Source organism: Pan troglodytes, chromosome 7 (assembly GCF_028858775.2).
Source record: "Pan troglodytes isolate AG18354 chromosome 7, NHGRI_mPanTro3-v2.0_pri, whole genome shotgun sequence".
Taxonomy (NCBI): domain Eukaryota; kingdom Metazoa; phylum Chordata; class Mammalia; order Primates; family Hominidae; genus Pan; species Pan troglodytes.
Window position 1 is genome coordinate 104,725,551 of NC_072405.2, and position 15,092 is coordinate 104,740,642.

General features: G+C 38.5%; 1 protein-coding gene across 8 annotated transcripts in view; it reads right to left on the reverse strand.

The window, feature by feature from the left end:
- Positions 1-15,092, reverse strand: part of VIRMA (vir like m6A methyltransferase associated) — a 64,477-nt gene that overhangs the window by 21,589 nt on the left and 27,796 nt on the right. For all 8 annotated transcript variants that reach the window (XM_519860.8, XM_024345233.3, XM_009455665.4 and 5 more), the window contains 6 exons: positions 8,134-8,625; positions 6,942-7,096; positions 4,027-4,109; positions 1,785-1,878; positions 977-1,521; positions 209-444 (listed from right to left, as the gene is read on the reverse strand). In XM_519860.8, the coding sequence (XP_519860.5) occupies positions 209-444; positions 977-1,521; positions 1,785-1,878; positions 4,027-4,109; positions 6,942-7,096; positions 8,134-8,625 (1,605 nt within the window). The remainder of the gene's footprint in view (positions 1-208; positions 445-976; positions 1,522-1,784; positions 1,879-4,026; positions 4,110-6,941; positions 7,097-8,133; positions 8,626-15,092) is intronic.

Consider the following 15,092-nt stretch of genomic DNA (forward strand, 5'->3'; position numbering starts at 1 on the left):
CACATGAAATGATGAAATAAAGCTTTCTAATTTTAAAAGTCTACAAGTATTCATATATACATATGTGTGCATATGTAGGTATATGTGTATATTTACATGTATATATGATATCTGGGCATTCCAAACCCTAGTTTCCAAATTGTAAGGGAAAAAATATATGTGTCAAAAATAATTTGAGGAAAAAATTTTTAATGCAAAATGAAAATACCTTTGCAAGTCTTCTACAATCAAATCCAACACAGTTCTCATAATCAGAAGTGCAGTTGGTGAGGCAAGGTCACACAATTGAACACAAATACGCCGTAACATATGTTGAATGGGCTGGCAGGTTGTGCCAGAGAAAGAGCGAACTATTTCTTGGAGCAACTTTGCTTGAACATGAAGGTGCATGCTCCACAGTTTTCGGGTGTTGAGTGCCACTGATATATCATGTGGCTCAATAACCTGTTAAAAAAGTATAATGTGTGTGTACGTAGATTTTTAAATATTTATTTATAGTCACAAAAACTGTTCAGGAAGAAATGTTATGAAAAGAACATTTTTACTGCATGCTTAAAACATTTAATTTTCTATTATACAGTTAAACATTTGCTTGAATTCAATGAGTCTAAAAAATCTTATTGTTCTCAGGTTAGCAGTTAGTTGAGCAGAGTCCATTGGTGAAGCAATCTAGTTATTGGCAAATTCTAACACATGGTAAGGTGCGGGGGAAAGGATTTAAAATAACAGAAATATGTAAGTACAAACATACATAACAGCATAATAAAACTCACTTTAACAAAAATTTATTTAAAATGTTACCCCCATATTTCCTCAATGACCAACTTGTTTCAGTTTTATCTCCCCCTCATCCGGTTATTTTATGTCTTTTTGGGAGGAAGGGAGATGAGGGTTTTTGTTTTTTAACAAAATCACTGGCTTTTTAAAAAGTGTTACTGCAGTCATTTATAAGATGCATGTTATATGGAAGTGATACCTGAGTTGTTTGCATGGGCAATGGAAGAGGCAGCAGCTCTGAAAGGAGTATGAGTCCAGAAAAAAATCCTTCAGGAACCTTCAAGATTGAAGAAAGAACTTCTTTTAACATTAAAGACCAAGTATTATTGGCCAGAGTCTCTTCTGAGATTGTGAGTTTTTCATTAACTCCTTGTGTAAAAGTCAGTAAAATATCAATGATATCATTCTGAATTTTCTGTTCATCACTATCCAAACGACCTGAGAGGGGGATAGAGCACAGGAGCATATGTAAAGTAACAAGCGCTGAAGGAACACGCATGTCCTTAAACTCAAAGGATCCACCTCTCAGGAGTTCCGTTAACATAGTTTTAAGAAGAGTGAGTGTGCAGCGAGCCATTGAAATAGTAGTAACTCTGTGAAGGGTAGTCCCCATGTTGACATGGAGCCTCCAAGGCTGAGTCAGAATACTGTTCAATTTTTGCAGAACTCGAATAAACGTGTCCATTCCTTCAGCAGAAAAAAGCTGAATAACGGCAAGATTCCATTTCAGATCTTTCTGTTGACCTTTATATAGGATAAGGAAAAGAAACAAAACTAATTACTTATATGTTAATAACTGATTAAGAATTATTAATTAAAGTGAATATTTAATATTTATGATAATTATATTTATAATAAATGATTTTTATTATGACAAATATTTAATTACTTTAATAAAAAATGATATTTTTCATTAAATAAATGATGTTTAATAATTAAATATTTAATAAATGATATTTATTCTAGGCTTAAGAATCGTAGTTTTTAAAATATAGTAGCCACATTACCTTCAACAGGAGGTGGTGGGCATGCAACATTACAGAGAACACGTAAGGCAGTGGTAAGGCCAACTCCTTCTGGGGTCATCAAGTTATCGATATTCTTTAAAAATGAAAATGAACAGAATATTTTGTTTCTTAGTACCCATGAGATCAACAGAAAATTCCAGACAGGGAATTACTTGAAAATATGAGCTTCAAGTTAAGAACATACAATATTTTATATTTATTAAGTAAATTTAAAACATGAACAAGGCCCTAGAGTTAAATGAATTTATCAAGATTATTTGATCTCTGGCATATGTTGTACTATATACAATATTATGTAAATAAAAAGAACTGTAATGCACAAATTCACTGAAAAGAACCAACTAGAACAAAGATAACATAAAGAAATATATGAAACTCCCTGTATTATGAGTTTACAATGGCTACTTTCTATATACTCTTTTCATACATCTTCTCTGCCAAAAATGAAGCAATGACTATATTTAAAAAGTCCTGTGGAGGCTGAGTGCAGTGGCTCACACCTATAATTCCAGCACTCTGAGAGGTTGAGGTGGAAGGATTGCTTGAGCCCAGGAGTTAGAGACCAACCTGGGCAACATAGTGAGACCCTGCCTCTACAAAATATTAAAAAATCAGCCAGGCATGACGGTGCGTGCCTATAGTCCCAGCTACTCAGGAGGCTGCGGTGGAAGGATCACTTTAGCCTGGGAGGTCAAGACTAGAGTAAACTGTGATTGTGCCATTGCACTCCAGCCTGGGTGACACAGTGAAACCCTGTCTCAAAAAAAATAAAAATAAAAAGCGCTGTGAGTACTAAACTTCATTCAAAAGTGAGGAAGCAGCAAGGAATGTTTCTGGCCTACATGGCATACATTTTTTTAAATGCAGATACCAACAGAGTCTAGTATTGTAGCCAAGTGGGGCACAGGTTAGAGGAAAAACAAATACAATTGCCTATGTCCTTAGCACCTGCCTATGCTATGTTTCTAGGTAACAAATAGTTATGTTTCAGTTTTCTTAGCTTTCACAGAACAGCATTATCAATTGTTTAAAAACTTGGGGCTGGGTGTGGTGGCTCATGCCTGTAATCCCAGCACTTCGGGAGGCCGTGGCGGGTGGATCACCTGAGGTTGGGAGTTTGAAAACAGCCTGGCCAACATGGTGGAACCTCGTCTCTACTAAAAATACAAAAATTAGCCAAGCGTGGTAGCACATGCCTGTAATCCCAGCTACTTGGGAGGCTGAGGCAGGGAATTGCTTGAATCTGGAAGATGGAAGTTGCAGTGAGCTGAGATCGAGCCACTGCACTCCAGTCTGGGTGACAGAGCAAGACTCCATCTCAAAACAAAACAAAACAAAACAAAAAAACCTTGGAAGAAATAACATTCAAAAAACGTTACTATCTCTTAGCTCATAGTAGAGTCTAGACCAAAAAAAAAAAAAAAAAAGTTACTACCTCATTTTAGCTTTTCTTTTATTCTAATCCTTTTCCTTGTAATTCCACAAATTACATAAGGCAGCAGGGAGACACAGAGTGAAGTTTCAGTCTTGGATCAACTTTTTATAGACCATGTTGGGATGAGAACCACTTATAATATCATAATTAATGGGATAAAGATTTACATAAAAATCAACTCTTAACTACAGCATGTAATTCACATTTCTAGAACTAAATTTCTTACTGATTAAATAGTTTTACTCAAACCATCGCCATTTATTGAGCATCTTGTTAATAGTCACTCAACCATGCACAAGTACCCAGAATACATGACCATCTAAATTTACAGGATATTAATTGTACTTCTCCTAAATAAAAGAAAATGTAATGAAAAGTTCTAGATGTCATTTGAGGTTCAGAGTAAGAACACGGAAGAATATGATGGCACATCATATTCTGAATAGCTGAAACAGTTATATGTTACATGACTACAGCATTTAAAACACTTATAAATGTCATCAAGATGGTAGGTGATACTATTTCCATTTCAGAGGGAAAAAATAGGACAGAATCCAGTAGGGAAAAGTAGTACAGTACACAGGGTTATGTGCACGTGTGTTCACATATGCATATAATCACACGTCCATCTATATGCATATACCAACCTGTACCTACAAAGTCTAATAAATCAATCAAGGACACTTAACAATGTCTACATTATCTACACAAGTGATTCAATGCAGTATCACCATGTACTACCACACAGTTTCAAAAAGTCAAAGCACTTTTAAGTTTTACACTTACCTGCTTAACATACTCAATTAAGTTTGGGATGCAGTTAATTTCAAATCTAAGGTTTTTCAGAGGTTCAAGCCACTTGCCAAGTTCTTAAAAAGAAAAATAATTTATAATATTTTAAAATAGAAGGCTTTATAACAAAGAAAGTAAATATTTTTTCCAAAGAAAATCATTATTAGGTCCATGTTGATTTCAATCATCTAAACTTCATGCAGGGATGGACATGTATCTAATTCTTTTTTTTTTTTTTTTGACGGAGTTTCGCTCTTGTTGCACAGGCTGGAGTACAAAGGCGTAATCTTGGCTCACTGCAACCTCTGCCTTCTGGATGCAAGCAATTCTCCTGCCTCAGCCTCCCGAGTAGCTGGGATTACAGGCACCTGCCACCACACCTGGCCGATTTTTGTATTTTTAGCAGAGACGGGGTTTCACCATGTTGGCCAGGCTGGTCTCGAACTTTTGACCTCGTGATCCGCCCGCCTCAGCCTCCCAAAGTGCTGGGATTACAACTTGTATCTAATTCTTTAAACAAGTTTTTCATTCTGTTGCCCAGGCTGAAGTGCAGCAGTGTGATCACGGCTCACTGCAGTCTCAGCTTCCTCAACTCAATCAATCCTCCTGCTTCAACCTCCAAAGTAGCTAGGACTACAGGCGTGCATTACCACACCTGGCTAATTTTTGTATTTTTTGTAGAGATGGGGTTTCACCATGTTGCCCAGTCTGGTCTCAAACTCCTGGGTTCAAGTGATCCACCTACCTCAGCCTCCCAAAGTGCTGGAATTACAAGTGTGAGCCACCGCGCCCAGCTTAAACAATTTATTTTTAAAATGAAAGAAGTGCCTACTCTTAGTTATCTGGTTTATGCAAATTTAGATGTTTACATGCTTAAATAGTCTATATAATTAAAATGAATTTTTACAACAATTTACAACATTAAAAAATTACAAAATAGGGCTGGGCGTGGTGACTCACGCCTGTAATACCAGCACTTTGGGAGGCTGAGGCGGGTGGATCACGAGATCGACAGATGGAGACCATCCTGGCCAGCATGGTGAAACCCCATCCCTACTTTAGTCCCTACTAAAAATACAAAAATTAGCTGGGCATGGTAGCACGCACCTGTAGTCCCAGCTACTAGGGAGGCTGAGGCAGAAGAATCACTTGAACCCGGGAGGAGGAAGTTGCAGTGAGCCGAGATCACACCACTACACTCCAGCCTGGAGATGGCGCGAGACTCTGTCTCAAAAAAAATGTACATACATACAAAATAGACTGCTTATAAATTAATGTAACATAGTGTTTATTCACCTATCTTTGCCACTGCCTCTCACACCCACCCAAAAAAAGTATAAACAAAATTTATTAATTTCTAAAGGAATGAAACCCAAGGGGAGATATTTTGCTGAGTGCCTTTTCCTCTAACATGAAATTTTAATTCTGTCAACTTCCAAATTTGCCTTTATAAAATTACTATCACCCCAAAAGAATGACAGCAAACTTTGTTTATAGAATAAACACAAATACAATCTGCCATTTACTGCAAACAAACTCAAAACTCTCCCAGAAGCTATACCATAACTCCTATATTCTATCACCAAAAATGTTTCTAGAAAAGCACTCCAATGTAAAAAGTGAAATACCAGTTCCAGATGCCATATAGGAAATAGAAAACAGTAGCCAGGTCTTTCCTTGGTTCTACACTCCTCCACAAGAATTACAGCTGTACAATTTTCCCCATGCATTTTAAAATTAAATCTTTCTTATATATAGAATATATAGCTCAAAGATATAAGAAATAGTAATAAAACAAATACCAGAATACCCAACACCCAGAAAAAGTACTAACGCACTAATAATACCTTTGAAGACACTGTGTGCCCTCCTTTTATAAACGCATTCTTCAGGAAAAAAATCTACTCCCAGAATGGAAAGTTGAGTTTACTACCCAACTTTTACTGGAGCTATCACAAGTAAAATTTAGGATTAAAAAGAAAAGAAGAGGCCACATGCTATTTTAAAGCATTTTTACAATATTTACTCAACGTTATCAAATTTTCTACTTGATAAGGTCAGAAAACGAGGAACCAAAATAAAATAATTTAAAACTTATGATTAGGTATATTAAACTTGTCAAGGCTGCCCACATAAGGTTTCCCATAAATGTCATTCAATACACATTTATATACTTTAAAAAATAATATTCATATTTACTATTATTTACTTTTGAGGATAGCACAAATGTGTTACTCCACAACTAGATTTCTAAGTTGTAGTTTGTGTTTTATGTAGAAATACATACACAGCAAAACACACAGAGGAAAACTATACCCAAAACTAAACTTTTGAGTCTTTTTTTTGAGATGGAGTCTTGCTCTGTTGCCCAGGCTGGAGCACAGTGGTGCAATCTTGGCTCACTGCAACCTCCACCTCCCGGGTTCAAGCAATTCTCTTGCCTCAGCCTCCCGAGTAGCTGGAACCACAGGCGTGTGCCAGCACGCCCAGCTAATTTTTGTATTAGTAGAGATGGAGTTTCACCTTGTTGGTCACGCTGGTCTTGAACTCCTGACCTCAGGTGATCCACCCGCCTTGGCCTCCCAAAGTGCTGGGATTACAGGCATGAGCCACTGCACCCGGCCTTGAGTTTGTCTTTAAACTCTTCCATTTTGATTAGAAATTTCAACAAACCACCAATTTTCATGACTTTCCAGAAAAGGTACTTGTAAAAACTATTTTGTTTATATACTAAAACATTTTATCAACCTTTAGTTTTTATAAACTGTCTTCATAAAAAGTAATTTCAGGAAGTTAAAAACAGTATTACTAGGTATATTATCAAAACATGATGAAGGACTAATTACAGATATTCAAAGGTTTGTTCCTTCACATATTACAAATGCTTAAAATAACTTTAAGTACCATACCTTGCAATTTAGCATTATTTTCATCTGCTTTACAAAGCTTCAAGAGAGATGCTGCATGTTGTTCTAGCATTTGAACATCACTGGAAGACTGAACCACCACCAAAATAAGTATGCATGCGTAATTATAAGCTACTGACTTCTTAGATTTGGAATCACTGAAACAAAATAAGGTTTTTAAGTTTTGGATACAAAAACAATTTTTTAGGAACAATTTTTAAAAATTTTCTTCTACTTGGCTTTAAAGAGATCAAGGACATTTACAATAAAACATGACTAATTGTCTGAAGACAAGAAATCAGATTTTACAGTTCATATCCAATTCACCTGAAACCATTACTTAAAAGTATATAAAAAAGCATACATATCACCATGGAAAGTAAAATTCTATTAAGAAATAAGATCAGAAAAACAATGAAATATTAACAAGTATACTTCATTAGTAATGAAAGGTTAGGAAGTATACTTCATTAGTCTCCTTCAAAATATTTGTCCAATCTGGATAAATAAGAACGAGTATGATCACCTGCCTTCAACACTCAGTATTCCACTATAAACCTGTTAAGATACAGCTAGGCATGGAAGTCATTGCTGTTTGCTTTTCATAAGCACCCCACAAAAGATCTGTCACTCAAGGAGTTATACACCCAGTCCTCATAATGAGGGCAGTTATCTGGATGCCATTTGCCTTGTGTGACATGAACCAGAAATAAGGCATGTCTTTCTTCTCATATAATAAAACCCTCTGCCTTACCAAGAAGGCTCTTCAAACCATTATCATTCTCAATTTACCCATCTAGTCAAAGCAATTCTGAATCCAGAGCATGGTTTAGAATGCAAGGGCAGGAGCCAGCAAGAAAGTGTAAGAGGAATAAAAGGAATATATACCTTAAGGTACGTATTCCTGTGCCTTAGAATTCCCCTCTGCATAAAACAGCAGGGGGTACTACAGTTGCAATCTTTAACACCATGGGTTAACTGAAGGAAGGTGCTAAAGAGTCCACTGTATTACTTTATAGCCACATCTTATATTTTAGAGATTTCTGTCACTCTAACCTTTAATTAACAAGTTTTGTGTTATATCAAAACTATAGTTTTTCCCTCTCAAAATAACACCCTCTTTTAAGAAACTAGACCATTAGTTAATCTGATTTTCTAACATCATAGAAAATTTAAGGAGTAAGTAGGAAATTACCCCAAGGCTTCTTTGGAATAGTACTCCATTAGAGTAATAAGACTTTGGAGATTTTTCTCCAGACTAAAAACATGGCCAACAGCTGATCTTCCCACAGGATTAAAAGTAATCAAATAAAGATTGTGCAGGGTTCCCAAGAGATCTGAATGGTCTGTTTCTTCACTGGCTGTACAACGCTGAAAATGGCTGAACAGTTCTGTAATACATTGCAATGTCTGTGTTGAGTCCTGTAGCCACAAGGCAAATGCATCATCAATAACACCATCAGATTGGAGACCTTCCTCCTCATCTTGATCATAAAAGTGACACAGAGCTCGGATCAATAAATTTGTTGCTTCATATTCCGACATAAAAAAAAGAAGACCCTTCTGTGACTGTGCAAGAAACTTCAAAACATCTTTTGTGGCTTGCAGCACACCAGGGTGAGCACTTGTTACTGGAATTGACAGAAGCAAGGTAACCAACTCCAAGAAGTGATGACTGTGAAGATATCTGTGGAAGAGTTAATTGATACATGTCAAGTCAGTGCAAAGCATTCTTCATTTACTCAATATTCAGACAAGACACTGATAAAAATTTTTAATGACCATAATCCTTATCCTCAGTAATATACTGCTTTAACTGAAAACACAATGTGAGTGGCAAGTCTTCTCTAGATGAGGCCAAATAAGAGTGAATGTTCTGTGAGGCTTTGTCCTAGTTAGCACTCAACAGATGTTAAATAAATAATTATTGACAAGCTTTTCTTTAAATTTTGGGCCTTCTTTCCAGGACACTTATCAAATGCTCCTTTTTCACCATGGTCCTACTTTATTCATGGCATATTGGTATATTTAAATTCATGTATCTAGGAAAAATATAGTATATACAGTCAGCACTCCACATCTGCATTTGTGGATTAAGCCAACTGCAAATCGAAAATATTTTTTAAAAGTGCATCTGATGACAGGTGCAGTTGCTCACACTAACAATCCCAAGCACTTTGGGAGGCCGAGGCGGGCAGATCACTTTAGGCCAGGAGCTCAAGACCAGCCTGGGCAACATGGCAAAAACCTGTCTCTACAAAAAATACAAAAATTAGCCAGGTGTGGTGGCGCATGTCTGTAGTCTCAGCTACTGAAGAGGCTGAGCCCAGGGAGGTCAATGCTGTGGTGAGCCATGATTGCTCCACTGCACTCCAACCTGAGTGAGACCCTGCATCAAAAAAAAAAAAAAAAAGCCTGGGCTGGCTGTGGTGGCTCACACCTGTAATCCCAGCACTCTGGGAGGCCAAGGCTGGAGGATCACTTGAGCGCAGTAATTTCACACCAGCCTGAGCAACATAGTGAGACCCTGTCTCTACAAAAATTTTTTAATTAGCTGGCCATGGCGGCCCATGCCCGTAGTCCCAGCTACTTGGGAGGCTGAGGTGGGAGGATCACTTAAGCCCAGGAGGTTGAGGCTGCAGAAAGCCAAGATCATGCCACCGCACTCCAGCCTGGGCTAGGTGAAAGAGCAAGACTCTGTCTCAAAAAAAAAAGACAGAAAAGAATGTATCTGTACTGACCATGTACAGACTTTTTTCTTACATCATTCCCTACACAATAATAGTATAACAACTATTTACAGAGCATTTATATTGTACTATGTATTATAAGTAATCTAGACATGACTTCAAGTATACAAGAGGATATGCATAGGTTATATGCAAATACTACAACATTTTATATTTTATATCAGAGACTGGAGCATCCTTGGATTTTGGTATCCAAGGGAGGTCTGAGAACCAATTTCGCAGACAGTGAGGGATGACTGTACTATAGAAAAATATAGTATACTCAGATTTACTACAGTAGACTGAATTAGTATCTCTAGGGAAAAAGCTTTCAAATTGTCAATTTGTAACATTTAAGCAGTTAGTATTACCACACATAGCACTCTTTTATGAGACGAAATCTAGCTATGTTGCCCAGGCTGGACTCAAACTCCTGGTCTTAAGCAATTCTCTGGACTCAAGTGATCCTTTTGCCTCATCCTCCCTAAACTCTTTTCCAAAATCTACTTTTTTATCTCTCTTTTTTTTTTTTTAATTTTTTAGTTCTGGAGTACATGTGCAGAATGTGCAGGCTTGTTACATAGGTAAACGTGTGCCATGGTGGTTTGCTGCACCTATCAACCCATCACCTAGGTATGAAGCCCACATGTATTAGCTATTTGTCCTGATGCTCTCCCCCAACCCTCTGTTCTCCTTCAACAGGCCCCAGTGTGTGTTGCTGCCCTCTCTGTGTCCATGAGTTCTCACCGTTCAGCTCCCACTTGTAAGTGAGAACATGCAGTATTTGGTTTTCTGTTCCTGCATTAGTTTCCTGAGGATAATGGCTTCTAGCTTCATCTATGTCCCTGCAAAGGACATGATCTCATTCCTCAACTTTTTAAAAATGAAACTTAACCAGATTTTAAAGAAAAAAGAACCAAAACATCGTATTTTTTCAAATACTCAAAAATGGGGTAAAAATCTGTCAAAACATCTCTTGACTACAAGATAGAAGCAGCTTAATGAAAACTTCTTAATTTTTAATTAGTAAGAATATCATAATTTTCTGAATGTTAAAAAGAATAAAATTATTTATAATTCTGACTCATTCTCTTCCATTTTAGTCACTGCAAATGGTAACACAATAGCTTTCATAAACCCATCAAAATACTACTAAAAAGTAAATGACAGGCCAGAACTTAATTTTGTCAAAAGCTGAAACTGCTTCTTCAGTCCTATTACTATTTAAACCCAGGCTTCTACTTCACAATAATAAACACCCACCAGTAACTGCTTACTACAAAGGCAAACAGAACCTTCAAGAAGACAAAACTCCAGAATTACTATGCTCCAAGAGCATCCTCCTTATGGACCATTCAGAGAATGGTTAAAATAGCAAGCCTCAGACTGCACATCCTTAGAGGTCTCCTTGCAAGGTTGGCTACTGGCTAACTTCTGGGAACTTAGATTTCGAGAGGGTTCCCGCACCCCTAACTGATAAGAATGGTTCCTTGTGCCTAAATTATTTGTGCAAACAATATGGTTATGCTGAACACCTGCTTTCCTTCTAGGAGTCTGGAATTCTGGTATAAGATAGGCAGTGAGTGCCTACATGACTACCCACAATAAAAAAATTTGCATGCCAATTAGCTTGATATAATTATTCCACAATGTATACATGTATCAAAACATGTCACTGTTGCTATTTAAAAATAAAAAATAAAAAAGCCTGGGTGCCGAGTTTCTAAAGAGCTTCCTCAAAAGGCAACACTCCACACATGTCACAACCTGTTGCTGTGAGAATTAGGCAGGCACTATGTGACTCCACTGTGAGAGGATTCTGGAAGCTTGCAACTGGTTTTCCCAACTTCCTCCCAGGTACCTTTTTCCTTTGCTGAGTATTATATGCTGAGTTTTGTGAGTCCTCCTAGAGAATCTTGGTGCTCTTGGGGAACCTGACATAGGACAATAGAGCCTTGCCACCACTTCAAAAACAAACCCTCCAAAGTACAATCATTTTTCCTTTCAAAGTTCACTCTCCTTCCTAATTTACCAGTTTCTGTCAATAAAACCACAGCTCCAATTGCTACCCTGGCTAGAAATCTCTAGCTTCTTCTCACTTTCCTTCGCCTACTAGGTCCTGTTGCCAAGTCCTAGTACTATTATATAATATAATGGCTATTTCACAATCTCTGTCACTATAAGCACAATATTTGCCTTTTCATTACCTGTTAAGGGCAAAGTACTTAAGACCCAGTACCTAGAAACCTCAGACTATCTTATCTTCCTCGTAACTCTAATTTCTTTTACATTGCAATACATCTTGCAACACAAAATCTGAGAATATTACTCTGATCATATCAGATCTGCTACTCCAAAATATTCAATACCTTTCCGTATTCTACAAATAAAATCCAAATTCCTTAGCACAACCATTCTGGGCCCTTTATTTCCTCTTGTCTGATACCCAAATATACCTCCTCCATATGGTGGGAAAAAAACACTTAGTAAGTATTTAATTACTAGCTTCTTCTCAGTGACTGAAAGCATCACCTATTCTACTAAAAATAAAGTTGTTAGTAAGAAGTATTTAAATTTCTTTACAATCTCCAAGACTACAAATGTATTATATTTGCATACTTACAAGATTCCCTTTCTCCTGCCCAAAACCAAACTCCTACACTTGTACTCTTGTCCTCATCTCCCACCAAGCCTTGCTCCAGGAATTGTTATTGTTTACTCCTACATCATAAACATCTCCCTCTCCACTGACTTTTTATTATAAATGAGTCATTATTCCCAGCCTACAAATATGCTCAAGCCTCTCCCACTCCTAAAAAATAAAAACCTTCCTTTTTGACCCCAACATCTCCTTCTAGCTGCTGCCTTGTCTCTTACTTTTTCTCTTAGCCAAATTTCTTGTTTTGAGACACAGTCTCACTCTGCTGCCCAGACTGGAGTGCAGTGGCACAATCACAGCTCACTGCACCCTTAACCTCGCAGGCTCAAGCAATCCTCCCACCTCAGCCTCCTGAGCAGCTGGGACTACAGGCGCACACTACCATTCCCAGCTAATTTTTTTTTTAATTTTTTATTTTCTGTAGCGGTCTCCCTGTGTTGCCCAGGCTGGCCAAATTTCTTTTTTCTGAGACGGAGTTTCGCTCTTGTCGCCCAGGCAGGAGTGCAGTGGCACGATCTCGGCTCACTGCAACCACTGCCTCCTGGGTTCAAGCGATTCTCCTGCCTCAGCCTCCCGAGTAGCTGGGATTACAGGCATGCGCCACCACACCTGGCTAGTTTTTCTTTTTTTGAGATAGCATCTCACTCTGTTGCCCAGGCTGGAGTGCAATGGCCCGATCTCGGCTCACCAGAACCTCCAACCTCCCGGGTTCAAAGGATTCTCCTGCCTCAGCCTCCCAAGTAGCTGGGTTTATGGGCGCATTCCACCAAAGCCCGGCTAGTTTTTGTGTGTGTCTGTGTCTGTGTGTGTGTGTGTGTGTGTTTGTTACTTGTTTATTTATTTATTTTTTTGAGACGGAGTTTCGCTCTTGTTGCTTAGGCTGGAGTGCAATGGTGAGATCTCAGCTCACTGCAACCTCTGCCTCCCGAGTTCAAGCAATTCTCCTGCCTCAGCCTCCCAAGTAGCTGAGATTACACCCATGCGCCACCATGCCCCGCTAATTTTGTATTTTTAGTAGAGATGGGGTTTCTCCATGCTGGTCAGGCTGGTCTTGAACTCTCGACCTCAGGTGAACCACCTGCCTCAGCCTCCCAAAGTGCTGGGATTATAGGCGTGAGCCACCATGCCCGGCCGGTTTTTGTTTTTTTTCTTTTCTTTTCTTTTCTTTTTTTTTGAGACAGAGTCTCACTCTGTAGCCCAGGCTGGAGTGCAGTGGCCAGATCTTGGCTCACCGCATGCTCTAACCTCCAGGTTCAAATGATTCTCCTGCCTCAGCCTCCCAAGTAGCTGGGATTACAGGCACCTACCACCACACCCGGCTAATTTTTGTATTTTTAGTAGAGACAGGGTTTCATCATATTGGCCAGGCTGGTCTCGAACTCTTGACCTCAGATGATCCGCCTACCTCAGCCTCCCAAAGTGCTGGGATTACAGGCGTGAGCCACCACACCCGGCTCTAGTTTTTTATTTTTAGTAGAGATGGGGTTTTGCCATGTTGGCCAGGCTGGTCTCAAACTCCTGACCTTAAGTGATCCGCCCACATTTCTTAAAACAGTGGCCTACACTGTTTCAAATCCTTACTGGCCAGTGGTTTTTCATCCACACTTCCTCTCCCACTGCTACATTAAACTACTTTTGCCAGAGCCCCAGTTGCAATCTATGTTACAAAATATATGATTTCCTATCCTTATCTTCTGAACCTCTGCACAGTATCACAACAAACCATTCACTGGTTCCTAAAACTATTTGCTTCCTTAGTTTCTATTCTCTCCTGCTTCTCATTTTGTCTTTCTATTCCTTCTAAGTATCCTGCCTAAATGCATTCTCTGCCCATCTCTTACATATTACTGCTCCCCAACCTCCCATCACTGACCCATTGATTTCCCAGTACACAATCTGTGAGGGTTGCCAGTATCTGTCCTCAAGTGTTCACTTTGGGCCTCTCTACCTTTCTTTCTCAGGGTTTCCCCCAAAGGGATTAAAGGGTGCTCGGACCACAACCAGCAACAGCTCAGAAGCATAAAAGAGTTAAAAGTTTCTTGTGGGCATCCTTGAACCAAAGGGGAGAGTTGGTAGACAAATGCCCAGCCTGAATGTTTTAGGAGGATAAGCAGGAGATACACTTTAACCAGTTCTTCGGAGGATCCCCAGTAGGATGAGCCCCAGCTGTCCACGGCAATAAGTATAATAACACTTCCTTTACTGGTTTTTCTCCTTATCTTACTTTCTTCATGCATTTCTGCTTCCTAGGATAATCTTTCAAAGAACCTGCACCCAAGACTTTGACTCAAGTTATCCTTTTAGGAAACTCAAAACTAAGACAAGGTGTAACAGTTTCAGCTAAAAACAGGAACTTGGATAAGTGGAGGTTTTAGACTGGACACATATCCCATCCCCTGGGAATGCACTATGCTCCATCCAAATCAATGAAAATATTAATCACAAAAATAAGTAATAAAATAATTCAAATGCCATTTTTCCATTTTTATGTTAGGAAATTATTTACAGGCAAATGGTAAGAAAGAAAGTCTCAAAACAAAATAAAAAATCTACTAGGGATGCTGGTCCTAACAATGGCAAAACTGTATCAACAGATGAGAGAGGTAGATGGCAGAAACAAGTAGTAATGGAAACTTAAAGACATCTTTAACCAGGACTGTAAAATTAAGCTAGTAAAATATAATTTTAACTTACAATGTATTAAGAGTAGTAAGTATAGACGGGTTCACACAGAAGAGCTCTCCTTCCTACACCATTCCTTTGTAC